This window comes from Silene latifolia, chromosome 3, assembly GCF_048544455.1.
Source record: "Silene latifolia isolate original U9 population chromosome 3, ASM4854445v1, whole genome shotgun sequence".
In the NCBI taxonomy this organism is placed as follows: domain Eukaryota; kingdom Viridiplantae; phylum Streptophyta; class Magnoliopsida; order Caryophyllales; family Caryophyllaceae; genus Silene; species Silene latifolia.
Genome location: NC_133528.1, coordinates 94,287,593 through 94,311,629, shown reverse-complemented (window position 1 = coordinate 94,311,629; position 24,037 = coordinate 94,287,593). Strand labels below are relative to the sequence as shown.

The 24,037-nt window shown below is 37.5% G+C and overlaps 1 protein-coding gene across 1 annotated transcript; it reads right to left on the bottom strand.

Annotated features, from left to right (window-relative positions):
• Nucleotides 1–22,647: 22,647 nt before the first annotated feature.
• LOC141649349 (uncharacterized) lies at nt 22,648–23,259 on the bottom strand. The gene has a single exon (XM_074458042.1). The coding sequence runs from the start codon at nt 23,257–23,259 to the stop codon at nt 22,648–22,650; it is 612 nt and encodes a 203-aa protein (XP_074314143.1).
• Nucleotides 23,260–24,037: the final 778 nt, after the last annotated feature.

Sequence of the window (24,037 nt, the reverse complement as noted above, 5' to 3'; positions counted from 1 at the left end):
AGTCCATCAAACATCGTCAAATAGCTTCCGAATATGCACGAAAGACGGGAATTTCCGCCTTATTATCTTCTTTCCTACAAAACATATGAAATGCGATAGAAAAGCAAATAGGAAGGTTTTGACGGATAAAATGGCCAAGGAATGTTATAATAGTATGCAAAATAGGCTCAATTAGGGGACTAAATGTGCTCAAATAATGGTCACATCACTTGTAAAATACGACCTTTGTGAATACGGATTTGCAAATTGTTTTACATTGAGTGGGAGAAATTTTAGGATATGAGAATCGGTTATCGCACATACACTTGTGAGGACAAGTGGGAGTTTGTTGGAGCTTGTGTCCTCCACAAATTAGTGTTATAACATTTGTAAATCTTTACAGGTTCACAAGGGTATACTTCGTATTTAATCAGTTGATTAACGATTACCTAATAACGGTTGGCTTGCAAGAAAGTTTGACGTTATTATCATACAGATGGCGGTGATCAACTGGTCCCTAAAGGTCACACCTATAGGATGTGTTTGAGAGATGTGGTTATAGAAATATGATCACATTGATGCCTTATATGACTAAACAGTTAGTCAATGTGTTGATGAGACAATTATTTAATGAAGATTAAATAATATTAGTTGAGACAATTAATCACAATTCGTAAATTGAATATAATAAGTTATATTTAATTAAATGTATGTAATGTTAGCTTGGACGAATTAATCTGTTTTCGTAATTAAATGTAATCGGTTATATTTAATATCAACAAGATGAATGTGTCATAGTGGTAATAGTGAGGGTACTCAAACCAAGAGATCATGGGTTCGATCCTCACTAGATGACAATTTAACACATTTTATACATTTTTGGAATAACCGAAAAAGAGAAAGATATCTCTTCTATTTTTCGGGATTTGGGCCGAGAATTTTAGAGAAAAAAAATATCTCCCTCATCCTTCTTATTTTCGGTTACAATAAGAGGTGAGGTGAGATCATTTTTTTAACCTAATTCATTCTAACCTAATCCTTGCCTCTAATCTCTACGAAAAACACAAAAACCTAAAAATTAATTAGTTAATTTTTGGATCGATTCTAGCATAATCAAAGGGCATTTCTCATATCATCTTGGGTGCAACTGATAGAAGAATATCATTGCGATATTTTTCATAGGCCATATAAGCTAGGACCGAAGGTTATTTCGTCATCTCTTTACTCTTTTGTTTATGCAATTTATTTTATGACATGCTTTCATCATGATAAATTCGTTATAGTCCTTAAATTTAAAGGGATGCATACAGATAAATCCCACATTATGGACTGAGTGAATCTAGATTCTTATACTTCTTTACTTTTATAAGAAATGATCAATGAGAAGCTAAGTGGTATGCCAGATAGTAAAGAGGTCACAAATGGAATAGTTGCTTGTGAGGGGGATATATATTCTCAAGTGATGAATGAAGTTATAGGTCCAGAGAGAAAGGGTCGAGTTCGTGGTCTTGGTAAAGGCCCATCATCTCTTCCATCCACATCATGTGTTGCTAACGAAGAGAGATTCGATGACCGTCACATTTTATGTAACAAAAAAATTGAGTTATTAGAGTGTGAGGTCAAGAAGGAATCATAAATGTGCAAAGATACAAGAGGAAAGTTTCGAAGCTCAAAGAAAAATGCAAGAGGAGTTAACCATGTTAAAGGTGGCTTTATTTGGTAGGGATATTCTAGAGTCATAGCCAGAATCATTCGTTTGTCTTCCATGAGTGAGCATAATATAAAGTAAGGCAAGTCTTTATCTTGATATTTTACATCGTTATATATTAGCATGTTTGTTCAAGATGCTAGATTGTTCCCAACATAGAAGGTTGTTGGGATTTTTTATTAGCATGTTCATTTAGTTGTTCATGTGGTATAATTAAGAGGAACACCATCATTTTGGTGACACTCACAGAAAGTGGAAATACATCGATTTATTGTCTTGTTTTATAGTGTTGACCATATTTGAGTTTAGTTGTTATGACACAAAAAATTAGATTGTTAATTTATTGGTAGTGCCTTCTTGCTATGAATTTAAGGGTGTGGAAATCCAGTTGATTGTGTAATTTTTAAATCTGTGAAAAATATTGATTATAGGTGATCTGCAAAGTAATTATGATGGTTTCTTTTGCCCAGGTTGAATGTCTCAGGAGGATGGAGGATGGATATCATTTTGCTTTTGACGAAGTCTTATTACGGTCAAGTTTAAAAGTAAAGGCTATGGTACGAGATCATGGATGTCAATGGAAACTTTTGTGAAAGTTGGAGTACAATATTTATATTAGCCTTTTATAAACTTCAGCAATTTGGCTTTTGTTATCTTTTGACTATTATAATGTGAGCTAATAATTATATTAGCCGTTTGTAATGACATTTTGATATATGGAAGTTCTATATTCAATGAAAAATGTCATTTTTTATAAGTTTAATTTGTTTTTTTTTCAAAAGGTAGATTTTATTAAAAATATCAAGGGTTATTCTACGTAGTAACCCTGTGTTTTTCTGAATTCTAGCTGATAACCCTTCGTTTTTCAACTACCCACATGGTAACCCTGAACTTATGAAAAAAGGTTCTCCATGACCCTCAACTTTTATTCCGTTAAAAAACTCCGTTAGTTTGAATGTTTATCGAGACTTGGGCTTGTCTTTTACACTTCAAATGCTTAAATGACCAAGTAACTATGGTTTTCTCAACTCAATTAAAATAAATAAACCACGAATTTTGCTAACAAATAATTATATTATAGGTGTGTTAAGAGTATAATTCATAACATTTTTATTATCATTCTTATTATTATCATCATTTTTATTGCTTAACAAAGAATATTAAAGTAGTAAATATATTGAAACACATCTTACTTTTGTTTTTGTTATAAATTATATTAGATTATAATTGATATTATATTATTTTTATTTTTATAAAAAAAAAAAAAAACGAAGGTAAGATGTGGATCGGTATTTTTACTACTTTAATATTCTTTGTTAAACAATAAAAATGATGATAATAATAATGATAATAAAAAGATTATGAATTATACTTTTAAGTCTTACCACACCTAGAATATAATTATTTGTTAGGAAAATTAGGGGTATATTTATTTAATTGAGTTGAGAAGACCGTAGTTAGTTGGCCATTTAAGCATTTGAACTCTAAAAAACAAGCCCAAGTCCCAATAAACATGCAAACTAACGGAGTTTTTTAACGGAATAAAAGTTGGGGGTCACGGAGAACTTTTTTTTGATAAGTTCAGGGTTACCATGTGGGTGGTTGAAAAATGAAGGGTTACCAGCTAGAATTCAAAAAAACACAGGGTTACCGCGTAGAATAACCCAAATATCAAATAGCAAAAAGAGCTTTATCAGAACAGTAACGAATGACATGAAAAAAGAATTACGATTAATATTTTAAATTTTTTATTTTTAAGATGTTTAGTACGTTTGCATTTTATGGTGGGCCTCGAAATTCGGGATTAGATGGCGTTTACTTGGCCTTTTATAGGCATATAAGATAAATGCCATAAGAACTTTTTGCGACATTAAATCTAGCAGCAAAAGATTAAATGTTGTTAAAACATTTCGTGGCATTTACAAACGCCGCCTAAATACAAACTAAATGCCGCAAAAGATGTCATTTGTTGTTGTGATTTTAGACCATATGATACTCATCTTAAGATAATAAAACTACTAGCTAATTTTATGTGATGATCTAAAATCTGCATGCATGCAAAGATAAAAAAAAAATTGTAATTTCCTTACATTGAAAAAAGACAAATTTGGGCACTATAAAGGTCTTCTACCTTTGTAGTTCTTGAGCTATAAAATGATGGATGATCCTCCTCTTACACCAAACCACGAAAATAGATTGTCTCCTTTGGTGTGCACCCAAGAGTAGCCCAAAACTTACTACAAATAATATTAACTAGATATTATTTGAATATTATGTATGTATATTTGATGTACTAATTAATATTATTACCTTGATAATATTATTAGTTTACTTTTATATGTGTTTTAATGTAAAAGGATGAACAAAATAAGAAGAAAAAATTGGTCTTTTGATGGTGTATAAAACCGGCCAAAACAAGCAACCAAAGACCAATTTTTTCTTCAAATTTTCAACCATAGAAATGATGGATTAACGTGGGTATTTATAGGCAATTTGGGGAGACAATAATGAGTGGAAAATGCCACATAAAGGACACTTGTATTGTCCTGAAAAACTAGTGCACACAGACCAATTTTGAGTCCAGTTCGATTTTCGACATTTGCCCCACAAATGCTTATAAGTCTTATATTTAATTATCTTACTTAAGTAAATATTAATTTCATTATTTAACACTTAAATAATACAAATTAACTACTAATAACTACTTAACTATTAAGTAATCATAAGACCATTTTATCAATATAAAATGTGTCAATGTAACGTTTTTTAGCGAATTTTACAACCTCTTGTAAATTTTAAATAACAAATTACCTCCACCTCAAAACTTATACACATATCGCATAAAATTAATTAATTAACAATTATTTAATAAATTCTAATTTTTATTTATTAATTAATGATCACATAATTAAATAATAAATCCTCTTAGCCCAAGTTCGTAATCCGTCATCAAATAATACATTCACACGACTAATTAAAAGTCAAATAATACAAGGAATGAATTATCTCGTATCTCATAGAAACAATTAATTCATTCAATTTGGGCGTCATCCTATAGGTGTGATCTAAAGGGATCAATTGATCACCGCCGTCACACAACAGTAACGTCAAACTCTAGTCAGCCGAGCGTTACCGATTAACGTTGATCAACTGACAAATATAGAAAATAAGTCCCTTATATTCCGTGTACGAGATTTAATATGTAAACGCACTATTGTGGAGGACACTACTCCAACAATCTCCCACTTGTCCGACACAAGTATGCCCTACCAATTCTCTTATCCAATAATATCTCCCACTCAATGTAAGATGTCTTTCAGGTTGTTCTTGCACGTGATCATATCATAAATTGGTTTCCTCGATCTGGAGAATGACTGTCTGACCGGATAATCTACTATAGATATCATCCGAGCGTGGCCACGCATTTCCAATCATCTCTCCTCGAGTGGCCTTGAGATAAAATATGACATAAATGGACAATCCTGTTGACCTATTTTCTTTGTTCGATACAGATCACAATGACCCAGTAAATGCTCATCGGCCTCCTTTTACGGCGCGACCTAGAACAAAAACCTAAGCCACCAAAAAACCGCACCAACTCAGACAAATAATCGCTAGTCTAAAGAATTGACTCGAAGGAATAAATAGAAATCCTCGCCACGACCTAGCAACAAAAATGACTCTATAAACGGTCACTGTCTGATAAATCGTCTCACAATCTGCCTATGTAATCGACCAGCCATCTCTATGGCCATATGACAGTCGAACTTGGCATCTATTACCTTACAATCTAGTCACTCTGAGACGTCACCTCATTAAGTAACTAGGGGCAAAAATACAATGTTAATCCAAGTCACTTTAATAGGGTTCGACGTTGTCACTACAACCTATTTGGACAAAACAAAGCATTTAAATTCAGATATAAAAACTGAATACAACGATAAATGTAATTATCATATATGAAATAATAAATACAATATCTTAATTACTACATATCGTATAATTTACAACAGTTCTGGCATTCGTCTCAATCCCATAGAAACTACATGACTATCATGTTTAGCTTGAGACAATGACTTGGTTAAAGGATCAGCGATGTTGTCAGCTGTTCCAACCTTACAGACTGTGATTTCCTTCCTTTCGATTAAATCTCTAATTACATGAAATTTTCTAAGTACGTGTCTAGATTTGTTACTAGACTTGGGCTCTTTTGCTTGAAAAATTGCCCCACTGTTATCACAATATAAAGTGATAGGATCCTCGGTGGTCGGAACTACTTTCAGTCCCTCTAAGAATTGCCTAATCCAAACAGCTTCCTTCGCAGCCTTCGAGGTCGCAATGTACTCGGCTACATTTGTAGAATCGCAGATCCACACTCCTTAAAACTTCTCCAGCAAACCACCCCTCCGTTCATCAAAAAGACAAAACCAGCCTGGGATTTCAAATCATCCCTATCGGTTTGGAAACTGGCATCCGTATAACATCTTACACGTAATTCAGATTCTCCTCCAAACACCAAGAATGATTCCTTAGTCCTTCTCAAGTACTTAAGAATATTCTTGACGGCTATCCAGTGACTCTCACCTGGATTTTTCTGAAAACGACTCGTCATACTCAAAGCATACGAGACGTCAGGACGAGAGTACGTCATAGCATACATGATCGATCCAACAGCAGAAGCATAGGGAATCGATTTCATGCGTTCAATATCCTTAGGCTCAGTAGGAAACTGTGACTTACTCAAAGTAATCCCACTGCCTGTACGTAGAAAACCTCTCTTGGAGTTTTTAATATTGAATCGGTCAAAAATCTTATCAACATAGGCTTCTTGACTCAAAGCTAATATCCTTTTAGATCTATCTCTATAGATCTGGATACCCAAGATGCGCTGAGCTTCTCTCAAACATTTCATCTGGAAGTGATTTCCTAACCACTTTTTGACAGAAGCAAGCATATCTACATCATTCCCAATGAGTAATATATCGTGCACATATAAAAGTAAGAAAATAACTTTACTCCCACTAAACTTCATGTATAAACATGGTTCCTTAACACTTCGAGAAAAACCATTCTGTTTAATAACATGATCAAATCGGTGATTCTAACTCCTTGACGCTTGCTTAAGACCATAAATGGATCTCTTAATTTTGCATACTTTGTTAGGATTTTTAGGATCCACAAAACCTTCAGGTTGTGCCATATACACTTCCTCTTCTCGAAACCTGTTCAGGAAGGCGGTCTTGACATCAATTTGCCATATCTAATAATCATGACATGCAGCAATCGCTAACATTATCCAAACAGATCTAACCATAGCAACTGGTGCAAAAGTTTCATCATAGTGTAAACCATGAATTTGGGTAAAACCTTTTGCCACCAATCTAGCTTTGTAGACATCCTTATGTCCATTTATGCCGATTTTAATCTTAAATATCCACTTACACTGAAGAGGTCGAACATCTTTAGGTAAGTCAACTAGGTCCCATACCTGATTATCATACATAGAATCCATTTCAGATTACATGGCCTCGAGCCATAGCTTAGAGTCAGAACTAGTAATAGCTGCTTTGTAGGTTTTCGGTTCATCACTTTCTAAAAGTAAAACCTCATAGTCACCATCTTCCTCGATAATACCAAGGTATCGTCAGACTTGCTCTTGACATAAGCATCACAACCCCATACTTTCATGTATCGCAAATTCGGGACCTTCCCTTTCCATATCTCATATGGAGTTTTGTCAGTTGCTTTAGTGAGACTTTGATAAGTGAGCGTATAGCAGATAAAATGACAAACCCCCAAAATGATTTAGGTAACTCAGTTTGACTCATCATTGATCGGACCATATCTAATAAAGTTCGATTCCTCCTTTTTGCCACACCATTAAATTGTGGTGTGCTAGGAGGAGTTAACTGAGATACAATACCACAGTCTTTAAGGTGATCTCTAAAGTCATTGCTTAAATATTTTACAGCACGATCTGATCGTAATGTTTTAATCTTCTTATTTAATTGGTTTTCTACTTCATTCTGAAACTCTTTGAACTTGTCAAAAGCTTCACTTTTATACATCTTTAAGTAGACATACCCATATCTACTCATGTCATCGGTGAAAGTAATGAAATAGTCATAATTACCTCTAGCAGTGATAGTCATTGGACCACATACATCGGTGTGTATTAAACCCAACAACTCACTAGCTCGAGATCCTTTTCCTAGAAAAGGTGCACGAGTCATCTTGCCAATAAGACAAGATTCGCATATGCCAAATGATTCGAAATCAAAAGGTTTAATTATACCAGTCGACACTAGTCTTTTATTGCGTTTCTCGTTGATATGTCCTAATCGACAATGCCATAAATAAGATTGATTGGGATCACCTGTTATTATCTAAATGATATACATCATTGCAAGTGTCTAGAATATAAATACCATTGATTGAAATAGCTTGGCTATATACAATCCCATTAAGGGAAAAAGTACAACACTTTTCTTTGATGACAAAAGTAAAACCTTCTGTGTCTAACACAGATACTGATATTATACTTCTAGACAACGTCGGTGCAAAATAACAATTATTTAGAAACAACTGCAAACCCGAAGCTAAATTAAGTGCATAAGTTCCTAATGAAACAGCGGCTACTTTAGATCCGTTACCCATTCAGAGATCAACATCACCCTTGTTTAGCTTCCTTACGCTTTTTAGGCCCTGCAAGTGATTAGACAAGTGAGAACCACAACCAGTATCTAATACCCAAGTTGTATTTGAAGTGTAATTTATGTCTATCATAAAAGATTCGGTTGAGAAATTACATGTTGGCTTCACAATGCCAGCTTTGATGTCATCCAAGTATTTGGAGCAATTACGGCTCCAATGTCCCTTGTTATTACAATAATTATAAGTATCTTTATGACCAAGTTGTATTTGAAGCGTAATTTATGTCTATCATAAAATATTCGGTTGAAAGTTTGAAAATGACACGGAAGAACTTATGACCACAAAACACATAAGCACTCACAGTTCATTATATTATGCATAATGCTGACACGGGTTTTGGCTTAATAAGGGTGGTTACACACCAAGCGATCAATCCCCGATTTTCGAGAGGGATACCAATCCAAACAAAATGTGTAGTAAGGAGGGTGCCCTAGCCTCGTGCACGAAGAAAATGAAAGCTCTTTGACGAAACAGAAATGTGTAAAGTCAATGGTAGGCTTTACTCAATCGGGATTTGAAACACGGGGATGAGAAAACTCACGCCGACGGGATGAGCCAATTGGTCGATAAAGGTTAGATTGTGGTCCCGGACAAGGAACCCGACTTATGACCGTAATATCAATTAATGCACTTTAACCATAACCTCGTTCGAGTTTCACCTCTAAGGATCACAAAGACACAAGTGTCCTAGTTTTCCCCAGCGGAGGCGCTAATCTGTGGACATAGGCCACATGCACGCCAAGCCAAACTGCGGACGCACATTGGTCTTTTGAAAGCCATGCTCGGTGGCGTAAAAATGCTTTCGACCAGATCGATTTAGATCGGTCAGTTTCGTTCGGTCAAGGTCTCGAAACGATGTAGAGATGTTCGGAGTTGCCACCAAAAAATTATGGGATGCCTGGAACCCGTTCGAAATCCACTTTATACCGAGGTCAATCAAGGCAAAAATCGATGCTTGCCATAGGTACTAAAGATAAGGACTCGTCCCCCTTTAGCATCCTATCGCTAGAATGACTCTCGTACGCTCGGATAAGGTCATCCACTATCCAAAGGTTCTGAGTAAGGGGTGAGGGTACGTATTGGGAAGCCATTTAATCGGACACCCAGTCCCGCCCGCGTTACCGACCTCTACTGATCGATCGTGGTTGTTTAAATGCAAAAGTTGATAAAATAGTTTAAATGCATGAATGCGCATTCAAAAGTTTAACCTAACATGTGAGAATTTCCTAAGTCAGTTTGTATATCTAAATATCAAGAAAATGATGTCGAGTTGGATATAGATTGATTTGCATGTGAAAACGGAAATTAAACATCTATTTACCAAATTCGGAGTATGATGCTTAACACGACCCATTTATTTAAAAAAGTGTGTTTAAAGGATAAAGTATAAAATGCAAAATCGCCAATCTGATCCGTCACGTATTTGGGTTAACCGTAATCGGGATCATCCTAGACAAGTGCTTAAACGAGACAGAACAATGCCAGGTAGCCCCATTGGGGTGCGAGCTTATTGGCGAGGGAAAGGGCTCTGCCCAAGTTTTAATATATGAAAACAGACGGCCTCTTAGGGCGCGAGTCAGACGACGACCCAAGGGGCGTCTCCTGGTTGTTAAAAAGGTTGTTTAAAACCCCTTTTGTGATTAAATGATTTGCATGACTCGGAGTAATTACTATTATCTTAGTAATATTCGTTGTCGGATTTGCAAGTTTGAAAAGTATAGTTTACAAATAAAAATGTAAAATGTTTGATATGAACTAATATGTTAAGTTTATTTCTTTGTAATTAGTCAAGTTTGTCATCGTACTCTGATTTAACCGACATAGTATAAGGAACCAAGGATGATTATGAATTATGACTAATATGTTTGCAAGTGTAAATAAATGAGAAAAATGGTAAATAAAAGAAAAGAGTGTTATATTACCCTTTAAAATGTAATTAACCAAATAATATCACCGAGTCATGGATAAAACCGTCATGGTTTAAGGAACCAAGGGTGATTACGATTTATGGTTCAAATATTTGTCATAAAAATGAATTAAAACGACAAAAGCCGTAAAAGAAAATAAAAGAAAAATGTAGCGGAAAGACGAACACAAACACGGCTGGATTAAGGCCTGAGAGGGCATTGAGGCGCGAGCTCCCCTGCTATGCAAGTAGCCCCTGTCTCAGGCCAAAATCCGGTTTTGGTTCATTTCTCCTATTTTTGGATCGTGTTATGCGTTGTTTATGCTTATAAACTCATGAAAACAACAAAGACATGAAATAAGTGAGTTGTTTACACCGTCAAACTTACAACTATTGACGTTTGCGAGGTAGACGACTTTAAAGACGGTTTTCTCGTTGTGACTACTCGCGATCAAAGAAGTTTAAAAGAGTGCCTTAAAAAAGGATTTTGTTTTGAAAATATGTTGAAAATATGTTGTTGAAAAACATATTTATTGATGTTGAGTTGGTTGAATGGGTCAGTCGAATGCACGGCGACGGTACCAAACAAAATGTGTATGGCTTGTGTTTTCGATCGGTAGGTCGAAAACACGTGTCGATTTTGTGACTTAGGAAGTCGAGTCTAGAAGTTTAAGGGAGATGTGAGGGGGCGGACGCTCGCGTGAAGATTATGGTGTGTGAAGGTTGGTATTTATAGAGATATGTGGGGTGGTAGGTCGGTTGATTTTGCTTAGAGGCTAAGCAGGAAGCCTAAAGAGGCGCGAGCCCCCTCGCTACGCAATTGGGTGCCCTGTCCTTTTCGGAAATTTGGATTTTCCATTTGTTCTAACCAATGTTTTGTTGGTTGTGATTTGTGGTCTTAGGTGATTGCTTAGCCATTTAAGCTTGATATTGGGTGTTATTTGGGGTAGGTATTTTGTGTTCTTGACCCGGGTTTGACCCGTGTTGAGTCGGGATTTGCATTTTGAGTCAGTTTTTGGCCCGGTGTCGGTTTTGACTCTAATTAGTGTCATTTTAATGCAAATGGCATGATAAAGACATTCATGGCATTATTTTCAACATTCGAGATTTGGGTTGACTCGGGTTGACTTAGATTGACTCGGGTTGCGGGTTTCTGAGTCGGTTTTGGGTCCGAAGACGGTTTTAACTCTAAATAGTGTTGTTTTAATGCAAATGAAGTTAGAAAACCATTTTTGAAATCATTTTTCATATCCGAATAATGCATTAAACCATCTCATGTATAGCCAATTCACGCACGCATATCAAAAACACGTTATAGTCTGATCATCATCGGGTGGTTTTTGGAAGGTGCAGATACTGGGTATCTACAGAATGGCTTTCACATTAAGGTTTAAGTCTCTCATCATACCCATCATATCAACGCTAGAGGTAGAATGTCTAGCATGAGAGGATTGACCTTTCTCACGTTGCTCAATGGGTGTCTCTTGTCTTAGAGGCAAAAGGTAGGTCACGGGTTTAAATGTAGCCGAACGGCGGGGTTTAGTGTGGACCACGGCCTTGAGTTCGGAAATCTCATCCGGTAGACTTATTAAGTCATTTTTAGCAATTTTCCAAATCATGTTCGGATGAGAATTCCTAAACCAATTCAAGGATAAAAAATAAGTAGAGTCAAGTCCATCATTAGCCTCCCTTGAGGTAGTCAAAGGTTGCATTTGTGTTGTTTCTTGGTTAAACTTGCATAACTTATGAGCAATTTTGTTGACTAACCCACCCATGACAATAGCACTATTGTTCTTGTGACATTGTTTGGTCAAGTGTGTGGCAAAATGGTAAGGGATATTAATCCTCCAATTCTCATCACCATTAACATTAAGAAAAGCACCAAGTATTTCAACCTCCAATTTTTCACCGAGTGAGGCTCATTTCTACCAAAGAAAGTCCACCCCATAAACCTTTGCCAAATACGAAATTCGGGATAGTGAATGTATTGATGCGGGATAAGTCCCAATCAACAAAAGGGAAATGAGAAATGGCTTGCCATGTGATTTTAGGGTTGTAATACTCGAGAGACTCGGTATGCAAATTTTCATGCTTCAATTGAAAAATTTCAGCAAATTCACCAATATACATATTATAATCATGATTAAACAATCGGAAACTAACACCATATATATGATCCTTCTTTTGAGATTTATGAAATTGAAAGGAACTCAAGAACTCAAGTGTGAGTTCGGGGAAGGTCTTATAGTTCATGGTGTAGGCATGCTTTATGTCAAGATTCTTAAACAAAGCTTTAACTCTTTTATCAATTCCAATATGCTTAAGAGAATCATGATTAATAAACTTTATAGCCTTCATACTTTTGCTTCTCAAGATGACCCAATTGTCCCATTGCTTTTTAGTAGCAAAACCACTTGAGGATATGTCAGATCATGCCAAGTTGGTGCCTCTTGCATCACTACATCCTCCACGACATGAGATGTTTTCGCCTCACCTCTCCTTCTTTTTGTAGCACCTTGTGAAATACCTTTCTTAGGAGCCATTTTCTGAAATTTTAAAACAAAAATTTCATCTTAAGTCAAGCTAAAATTCATGCAAATAAGCATAATATAACAAATTAGTGAACTAATCCATCCTATAAACATTAATATAGCACAATCTAACCAATTTCTAGCAAAAATAAGCACAAAATTGATTTCCCCCAATTTGAGTTAGGGTTTGAGAAAGTTGATTGAATTGATTAAAATGGATGAAATCAAAGAGAAATGAGATGAATACTTACTTGGTGATGTTAATGGATGAACAAATCTTGAAAATTGATGAAGGAAATGATGTTTGCAAGTGATTTTAGTGAAGAAATGAAGAAGAAAGTGAGAGGAGATGAAGGAGTATTACCGTCGGGGTTGATGTTAAGAGCATATGAATGATTTTTTCTCATCCCGTGTAACAATTAAAACAAAACAAACGTAGAAAATTGCCTCCCCGATTATGGCCAGCCCACCCCGATCGGGGTTGACCGGTTTTAGGGTTGACTTCCCTCTACTCCGTATTGTTTTAATTCCGTTCCGTTTTTGAAAGTTACGTCCCCGAACGGGGTTTCTAGCATGGGGACGTGTGAATATCCTCTTTGTGCCTTCTTTTCTTCTTCTTTCACCTATGATGTGGCTCATATTTGCGCACATTTAGTCCCCTAACTAGCCTCGTTTCTATGCTTTCTAGTACTTATTAGGGTCGTTTCTATCTTATATTCCCTAGTTTGCACATTCTATGAGGTTTTAGTGCCCTTTGTAGGGGAGGATGCTATGCCTTGTGCATATGGAAGCAAAAGTGGAACTAAATTGATCACATTCATTTTTTTTTGATGAAATGTGAGTATATATATATTGATATCAAACAAGTACAATTACATGAGAGGAGAAGCCAGCATAATCAAACTGAAATCTCCCTAACAGCCAGTATATAAAACAACCAAAAATCTAGACTACAATGCTGAAGGGTTAGATCCGTATAAAACCCTCTCTTTATAGGATTATAACGCAAAATTCATATGTAATCTATGGTCATAAACGAAATTAACAAAACGAAACGATAAAGATTAGAAATAACCTTCGGTCCTAGTGCAAAAGGCAATGAGAGATTAAAGCAAATCTCCTCCTAAACGATGCACCCAAGATAGTCCGAGTAATGCCCTTGTGCTAGATCAATTCCTCTAATTGCCTTTGCAATATTGAGAGGATAGTTTTTGTGAGTTGTGTTGGATGTGAGATCCGAGTTCTGAGAGGCACAATTCCCAAAACCCTAATTTTGATTAGCAAATGAATTAGGTTAGAAGGGAGGAGAAACTCTCCCTCTTATGCCCTCTCATTCGGCCGTGGGTATCATAGGGAGGAGTGGGCTTGTCCACTTCCTCCTTATTAAACTCGTGGTCCGATAAAATCCGCTAAGATGTATACGACGCGGTCTAATTATAACCTGTTATCGGTTATCGGAAATTAAGGCATCAACTAATAATACGGGTTAGTTGGATTATTAATACATGTCCGACAAAACAGTATTGTATAATTATATTCAATATACATTTAATTAAATATAAAACGCTTATATTTAATTTTACGAATTAACTGGTTAATTCGCCTTTAGCCCATGATATTTAATCCGTATTAAATATAATATCTCAACATCATATTTTGACTAATTATTAATCAAATAACTCAGACTAACTGGTTAGTCAGATTTGGCATCTACATGACTGTATTTTCATACCGTCACATCACTCAAGACGTATCCTATAGGTGTGACTTTTAGGGACCAGTTGATCACCGCCATCAGTATGACAATAACGTCAAACTTATCTAGCAAGCCAACCGTTATTGATAAACGTGGATCAACTGATAATAATACCAAAAGTATGCCCTTTGATCCTTTTAGAGATTTATAAGTCCTTGCACTAACTGTTAAGGACACCAACCCCAACAAGCTCCCACTTGTCCGTACAAGTGTATGTGCAATGACGTTATCCGCACTAACTGGAGGACACAGCTCCAACAAACTCCCACTTGTCCGTACAAGTGTATGTGCGATAACCGATTCTCATATTCATTTAAAATTTCTCCCACACAATGTAAAACAATTTGCGATCCGGATCCACAAAGGTCGTATTTTACAATCGATCTTGATCAAGAGTGGTTTCCCCGACTAGAGAGTAACTTAACCGATAAAACGAATCCGTATCCGAGCATGGCCATGCATTTCGATTCTGACTCCTCGAGTGGCCCTGAGAAATATCGAGTACCTGATAAAGGCTGAATATTTCCTTCAACTCGAACTCCTTCCGATCTAAGCACAGCATGAAATGACCCAGAAATAATCTACTTGGCCCCCTGTTACGGATGACCGTGAGAAAGAAACCAAAGTCACCCAAAATCTGCCTTAGTCTCTAGAGACAGTCGATAGTCAAAAGAATCGACTCTTAGGATCACCATGGAGGTCCTATCCACGACCGGGCATCGAATGTTATAAAACATTTAGGACTCCACGTCGATGTCACAATTGTGTCCTACGAAATATCCGTATAAAACGCCTCTGTGATTGGTCAGTCAACCTGTTGACTTATGGCTAGTTGAACCCACCATCAACCAACGTCACAAAATAATTGCCAGAGTTATCAGCTCATGTGGGCAATTAAGGACTAAAAAATATAATGTTCTTGCAGTTCACTTTGTGGTGTTCAAAATTTGTCGTACAAATCCACATGAAAAACAAAATATATATATAAAATATCAAAACGATGATGTTGTATAGAGTACAAAAGCGAAGGAATCTAATCCATAAAAGAGTACTACAACTTAGGAACACGTTTAATTCCCATGGAATTAACGTGCCCTTCATGCTTATCTTGTCGTAATGCTTTAGTGAGAGGATCTGCTATGTTGTCATCTGTAGCAATCTTTTCTATCACTACTGTCTTTTGCTCCACGTAATCCCGGATTAGATGAGTTTTCCGTTGTACATGTCTAGACTTGTTGCTAGACTTTGGCTCCTTAGCTTGGAAGATGGCACCACTATTGTCGCAATAGATGGTGATCGGGTCATTCGAACTAGGCACTACAGATAGCCCATGTAAGAATTGACGCATCCATATCGCTTCCTTTGTAGCTTCAGACGCGGCATAGTACTCGGACTCAGTCGTAGAATCTGCTGTAATGTGTTTGTTTCGAACTCTTCCACTGATCGCAGCGCCATTAAGAGTAAAAACGAATCCTGACCGAGATTTCGAGTCATCACGATCCGTTTGGAAGCTAGCATCTCGTAAATCCGGTTGCGCATAGCTTTTGTTCGCCTCCATAAGTCAATGCCCAATCTTTAGTCCTCCGTAGGTACTTAAGAATGTTCTTGACAGCCAACCAATGTGATTCACCGGATGCTTTGTTGGAATCGACTTGTCATACTCAATGCATATGCCACGTCGGGACGTGTGCATATCATGGCATACATGATAGATCCTATTGCCGAGGCATAAGGTATCCGTGCCATGCGCTCTTTCTCTTCCGGTGTCTCTGGTGCCTGAGACTTGCTCAAATGCACCCCTGGAGACATAGGAAGGAACCCCTTCTTGGAGTTAGTCATGCTGAATCTCTCTAGGACTTTGTCTATGTAAGACTCCCCGATCGAGAGATAGCATCCGTCGTGATCTATCTCGATAGATACGGATGCCTAGAATTCTTTGTGCCTCTCCCAGATCTTTCATCTGGAAATGGTTTTTCAACCATACTTTCACCGAAGTTAAGAGAGGTATGTCATTCCCAATCAGGAGTATGTCGTCAACATACAATATTAGGAAGACAATCTTGCTCCCACTCGACTTGATATATAAACATGGTTCCTCGACTGATCGAGTGAATCCATTTTCTTTTATCACTTGGTCGAAGCGATGATTCCAACTCCTTGATGCTTGCTTAAGTCCATAAATGGAACGCTTAAGCTTGCACACTTTCTTAGGATGTCTTTGGATCGATAAAACCTTCGGGTTGTACCATGTACAACTCTTCCTCCAAAAAGCCGTTTAAGAAGGCGGTTTTCACGTCCATTTGCCAAATTTCATAGTCATGAAAAGCGGCAATCGCTAAGATAATCCGGATGGAACGCAACATGACTACGGGTGCAAAAATCTCATCGTAGTGCAAACCTGGCACTTGGGTGAAACCTTTTGCAACTAGTCGTGCTTTATAGATATCTTGTTGACCTTCCACAGAATGCTTTATCTTGTAAAGCCATTTGCATTGAAGGGGACGAACCTTAGCAGGTAAGTCAACAAGATCCCATACGTTGTTCTCATACATAGAGTCCATCTCGGATTGCATGGCCTCAAGCCATAGCTTTGAGTCAGAACTAGTCATGGCACCTTTATAGGTTGCGGGTTCACTACTCGTCAAGAGTAGAACGTCATCTATATCATGTTCCTCGACCATACCAATGTATCTGTCTGGAGGGATAGAGACTCTTCCCGACCTCCTAGGTTCCTCAGGAATATTTACCGCAGCCGGGATTGAAGGAATAGGTTCCTCCAATGGTTGCTCGGTGTTTGGTTCTGGAATCTCCGACAGGTCGAAGGTTCTATCACTCTTTGCATTCTCGAGAAATTCCTTCTCTAAGAATGTCGCACTAGCCGCAACAAAAACACGTTGTTCGGTTGGCGAATAGAAGTAATGACCACGTGATCCTTTAGGATAACCTATAAAGTATGTCTTGACCGATCGCGGGCCGAGCTTATCTTCAGGTCTCCACTTGACATAAGCCTCGCAGCCCCAAACCCGTATAAAGGACAAGTTAGGGACCGTTCCCTTCCATAGTTCATATGGAGTCTTGTCAACACTTTAGACGGACTTCGGTTAAGTATTAGAGCGGTGACAAAGAGCATAACCCCATAATGAATCCGGTAAAACCGTGTGACTCATCATGGATCGAACCATATCAAGTAGTGTTCGATTTCTCCGTTCGGACACACCATTCAGGTGAGGTGTTCCAGGGAGTTAACGTAGGGCGATCCCACAATCTTTAAGGTGTTGATCAAACTCGTGAGAAAGATACTCGCCACCACGATCTGAACGTAGTGTTTTTATCTTTCTACCAAGTAGGTTCTGTACCCTATTTTGGTATTCTTTGAATTTCTCAAAGGATTCACTTTTGTGCTTCATTAAGTAGACATAACCATATCTACTTAAATCATCCGTGAAAGTGATGAAATACCTATAGCCTTCTCGTGCGGTGATTGACATAGGACCACATACATCTGTGTGTATGAGCCCTAATAGGTCAGCAGCGCGCATTCCAACACCTTTGAAGGAAATACGAGTCATCTTACCGATGAGACATGATTCACACGTGCCAAATGATTGAAAATCAAAGGCCGAGATAGCTCCATTTTTAATGAGCCGTTTTTTTACGCGTTTCTCATTAATGTGTCCCATGCGGCGATTACCATAGATATGTTTGATCTTTATCACCTACCTTTAACTTTTTATTCATTACGTGTAATATTTCGGTCGTCTGATCTAAAACATAAATTCCGTTCAAGGAGACTGCCTTGCCATAAATCATATTGTGTAAAGAGAAAATGCAAGCATTATTTTCTATTACAAATGAAAAACCAAGTTTGTCAAGTGCGTAAAATGAAATAATGTTCTTCGAAAGACTAGGAACATAATAGCAATCATATAATGATAACTCAAATCCGCTAGGAAGCTGGATCACATATGTCCCCTTTGAGATGGCAGCCACTCTTGCTCCATTCCCAACACGCAGGTCAACCTCACCCTTTACGAGAGGCTCGAGATTTCGGAGGCCCTGCACATGATTACACAGATGAGAACCACAACCAGTATCTAGTACCCAAGTTCCGTAACTTGCATGGTTAATCTCAATCATATGAATAAAAGTAGAAGGAGAAGACATACCAACAGGTTTAACGCGACCCGCTTTTATGTCCTCATGATAAACAGGACATGTCCGCCTCCAATGCCCATCTTGTGGCGGTGATGGCATTCCATGTTTTCGGTTTTGCTCTTTGTCGCGCCTGATGAGTTGCTCGACTCACCAGGCCCACTCTTACCTGGACCCGACTTCTTAAACTTCGGTTTACCTCTTTTGCTAGGTTTGCATGAGCTTTGCCCTTACCTTTCCCTTTGTTTGACACAACGAGAACATCCTGTTTCATGCTCCCACTGAGCTTCATGTCCTTCTCGGTCTGTACGAGAAGGGAGTGCAGTTCATGGGGAGTTTTCTTCAAATCATTCATATAGTAATTCGCTCTAAATTGCGAATAACCATCGTGGAGTGAATGAAGAATACGGTCGATAACAATATTCTCGCTGATGTTACGATTAAAGGTCTCCGTTTCTCGACATTCTCAATCATGCTGAGAATGTGTGGGCTAACCGGTTGGCCCTTCTCGAGTCTCGCATCAAAGAAGCGAGTGGTATGCTCATAGGTCACGATTCTCGGTGCTTTCGAGAATTCCTTAGTGAGCGTGGTGAAAATTTTGTTTGCACCATGGGCTATGAAGCGTTTCCGCAAATTGGATTCCATTGCAAAAATGAGTACGTTTTTAATCGCACCCGCTTCCATACGAAATCATTAAACTTGGTGATTTCAAAGACTCTAGCCGTGGGACCTGGGTTTGCCGGGAGTGGCTCTAATAGATATTTGAGCTTCCGTCGCGGCGGCAGATTCCGTAATGCCGCCTCCCGGTCCGCGAAGTTGGATCCATCATTCTTCGATCGAGTAGACCGATTCATCTGATTCATGAAGATCCGAAGCCCGGACTCACGGTCCAATGTGGCACTTGGCATTGGGTTATCACTTGAACCACCATTTGTTGTTTAGCGATTTAAAATCGTGATCTACACTGAAAAGAAAGAAAAACAAAACGAAATAAGCAACTCATCGAGGTGATTTAAGTCTATTTTAAAATTCATTTTAAAACATGTAGACTCTCACACTTGCATAATTGATCTCCCTCAAGAAAGATACAAGTGATCCCAAGACTCAATTTCTGTAAATTGATAAGCCAACTGTTTAGCTAATTCTTTCGGAAGAACTCTTGGTCGATAGATTTACGTAAATCCTATCTATAGTCCACCATAGTCACAGGATCGTATGAGTGACCATAGTGTTGAGATAAAATAAGTCAATCGGTTCCAATTTACCCGACGTAGAAGGGGTCATAGTATGCCTACCGACGAAGAAGGGAGTCATTGGAGTTTGACCTATAAAGACCGTTCTCAATTTTGGTTTATACGAGGAAGATCCCATCAACTTAATTATAATTCATTTTAAGTGAACGAAAAACTAGCGTCTGCGTGAATGAATCAATTTAGGTGATGGCTTAGCATGATCGTGTGACATACGAATGTCAATGAAAACTAACTCGTGACCTCTATATGTGTCAGTTTTCATGCAATAATTAGGTGGTTTGGTTTTAGGCGGAATATGATGCAAGCTATCGTTATAATAAAATAAATAAATGAATGCGATACGTAAATAAAAATTCCTAGTGTGGCCTATCCTAGTAAAAAGAACAAAGTACAACTTTGGAATCTACCGTTGGACCCGAAAAGCTTGTCTTGATGTTCCATCTTTATCCAAGTAGCGGGAGTGAGCATCCGGTCTCCATCTTTAGTCTTCTCAAGAATTACAATTTAAAATTTACAAATATAAACCTATTTACATTCTAAATAAAAACTGTAATTAAAAGAAATAAAATGGAGATACGAGATCTCAAAAATACAACCAAGACCGTGTTCCATCATTACGGTAACACGTTCTACTAAGGCCACACTAAGTTACAACCGTTTGCAAAATAATTAAATACGTAATTAAAAGGCATTCTAAACATTCAAAATATAAATAAGAACGATAAATCTAAATGCATCAACTAAAAATTAAATTTATTCGTGACATAATTCCGTAATTATGTTAAATTTTTTATCCAAACCACCAAAGATAATTAAAATTATGTGACAAAACCGCTTCATCAACTTAATTTTAATTCGATATAATCCGTTACTTTAAATTTTTCAAGTAACTTTAATTTACGTGGTGAACCGTTTCACTAACAAGCGAGAGCATAAAAACGTTTTATGCTATAAAAGGGGCCGAAAAAAAAAAAAAAAAATTTTTTTTTTTTTTTTTCTTCTGTACTGCTGTACGTGAACAGTACCAGGGCCAAAAAAAAAAAAAAATTTTTTTTTTTTTTTTTATAAACCGGCAGAAATGCCGAGAGCTTCTAGAGGCAAAAATTTTTTTTTTTTTTTACGCGGCTCAAAACGTGAGCAAAAAGGATCAAAACAAAACGGTTTGATAAAAACACAATTGTAATTTTAATCTAATCCGTATAGAAATCACACTACAATTGTTAATCTTCAACATATTGCAATAATTATCGGTTAGAATTGCAACATGTGAAGAACGATTGAATACTTGAGATCGAACGATCTAAACAAAATGTGTAGCACGCAAATCAATGTAAAAACAGAAAAATCAGGCCGAGACAAGAGGCCACACGGTTTTCAGAAATTTTCGAGACAAAAATTTGTGCCACACGAAATTTTATGCAATCATTTTGATGCATCTTTAACATATTGAAATGAATATCGATTTCAAAACAATATGCAATCAAAATTAAAACAAAACAATCATCACCGTGTAAACTAGACACGGATCCCAACACAAAAAACGCAGCAATTTTTTTTTTTCAAAAAATGCCGTGACAAAAAAACAGGCAGCCGTGACATTTTTTTTACCCAAAATTCATCGTTTCAACAATCGTTTGATGAAAAACACATATAAAAATTTGCGTGGCCTCGCTCTGATACCACTTGAAGGGTTAGATCCGTATAAAACCCTCTCTTTATAGGATTATAACGCAAAATTCATATGTAATCTATGGTCATAAACGAAATTAACAAAACGAAACGATAAAGATTAGAAATAACCTTCGGTCCTAGTGCAAAAGGCAATGAGAGATTAAAGCAAATCTCCTCCTAAACGATGCACCCAAGATAGTCCGAGTAATGCCCTTGTGCTAGATCAATTCCTCTAATTGCCTTTGCAATATTGAGAGGATAGTTTTTGTGAGTTGTGTTGGATGTGAGATCCGAGTTCTGAGAGGCACAATTCCCAAAACCCTAATTTTGATTAGCAAATGAATTAGGTTAGAAGGGAGGAGAAACTCTCCCTCTTATGCCCTCTCATTCGGCCGTGGGTATCATAGGGAGGAGTGGGCTTGTCCACTTCCTCCTTATTAAACTCGTGGTCCGATAAAATCCGCTAAGATGTATACGACGCGGTCTAATTATAACCTGTTATCGGTTATCGGAAATTAAGGCATCAACTAATAATACGGGTTAGTTGGATTATTAATACATGTCCGACAAAACAGTATTGTATAATTATATTCAATATACATTTAATTAAATATAAAACGCTTATATTTAATTTTACGAATTAACTGGTTAATTCGCCTTTAGCCCATGATATTTAATCCGTATTAAATATAATATCTCAACATCATATTTTGACTAATTATTAATCAAATAACTCAGACTAACTGGTTAGTCAGATTTGGCATCTACATGACTGTATTTTCATACCGTCACATCACTCAAGACGTATCCTATAGGTGTGACTTTTAGGGACCAGTTGATCACCGCCATCAGTATGACAATAACGTCAAACTTATCTAGCAAGCCAACCGTTATTGATAAACGTGGATCAACTGATAATAATACCAAAAGTATGCCCTTTGATCCTTTTAGAGATTTATAAGTCCTTGCACTAACTGTTAAGGACACCAACCCCAACAAATGCCCCATTTCTGAAGCCAAGTCCTTTCATCATTCACTACAGTTCGTCCAATTTTTGACCTGATCCTTCTCATGGCATCCTCCCTGATCTGCATAACCAAAATTTCAGGCCTAGTAAGGATCATGTTCACCCTCGAGTTGTTCCTCTGATTCCATATATGATAGAAGCAGGCAGACCAGAGAAGGTAATGAGTATGCAACTTCAGTCTTGCCCCTGCACTCCTACCACTGCTAGTATAAGCATTCACTGCAATTTTGAAACCACACCATTGCTCAATTAAACTCAGCACCTGTCTGCTGTATAAACAATAAAAAAACAAATGCTCCAAAGTTTCAGGTTCCTGATCACAGATGCAACATCTGTTGTCAGGACAGCAGCCAAACTGAAATAATTTGGCCTTGATGTTAAGACCATAGTTCATCACAAGCCATGAAATCAAAGCATGCTTTGGTAAGTTCCAATCATTCCAGACCAGTTGAACCCAATCTTTCTTAGGCTGTTTATTTCTAAGCCACTCATATCCCTCTCTGATAGAATATCCCTTCAGGGTAGCTGCCCAGTGGCCATTCTGATATCCAGTCTTCATCATTTCCTTTACTTTGCAAATACTTTTCCAGGACCAAGCAACACCAGCTGCAGGAGTGTAGGTGTGCGAGTCTTGCTGTTTAAGATATACCTGACTTATCCATTTGATCTAGAGCTTATCAGCTTTGTTATAAACCCAATCAACCAATTTAGCCACAGCTGTAATGTTATATAGTTCTGCTTTCTTTATGCCTAAGCCACCTTCATCTTTAGGTAAAGTGACCTTGTCCCAAGCAACTAAAGGAACTCTATGGTAATCAGAACTACCATCCCATAAATATTTCCTTCAAATGCCTTCAATTCTTCTGATTACCCCTTTGGGAATAATGAACATTCCTGCCCAGTAGGAGTATAATGTATTAAGCACAGAGTTTATAAGGACTACCCTGCCTGCATAAGACAACTTTTTGGCTCCAATACTTCTAATCCTATTCACCATTCTAATCCTATTCACCATTCTAATACGACCGAGCAATAAAGAGGATGCTTATACTAAAGGCCTAAGTTAACAAAACAAGTAAAATGGGCATTAGTGAAGATCCCCACGACTCCTCAACAATCCCCACGGATGTTGAGGCAGTCAAGAAGAAGAGAAGCCAAGCTGTGCAACAATCCGGGCGTCCCGACCTCAAGTCGGGTGACCCGAGGCTAAATCCGGGCATCTCAAGCCCACGTCGGGCGAATCCTCAAGCATCATAAGCGTCTAACATGGGCAGGTCATGGGACTCCTCATGGGACTTGCAAGATGTTAATCTTCATCTTAGGGACTTAACCATCATTTA

Coding starts and splice junctions, on each gene's coding strand:
- LOC141649349 (XM_074458042.1), bottom strand. CDS start 23,259: ATGATGAAGACTGGATATCAGAATGGCCACTGGGCAGCTACCCTGAAG.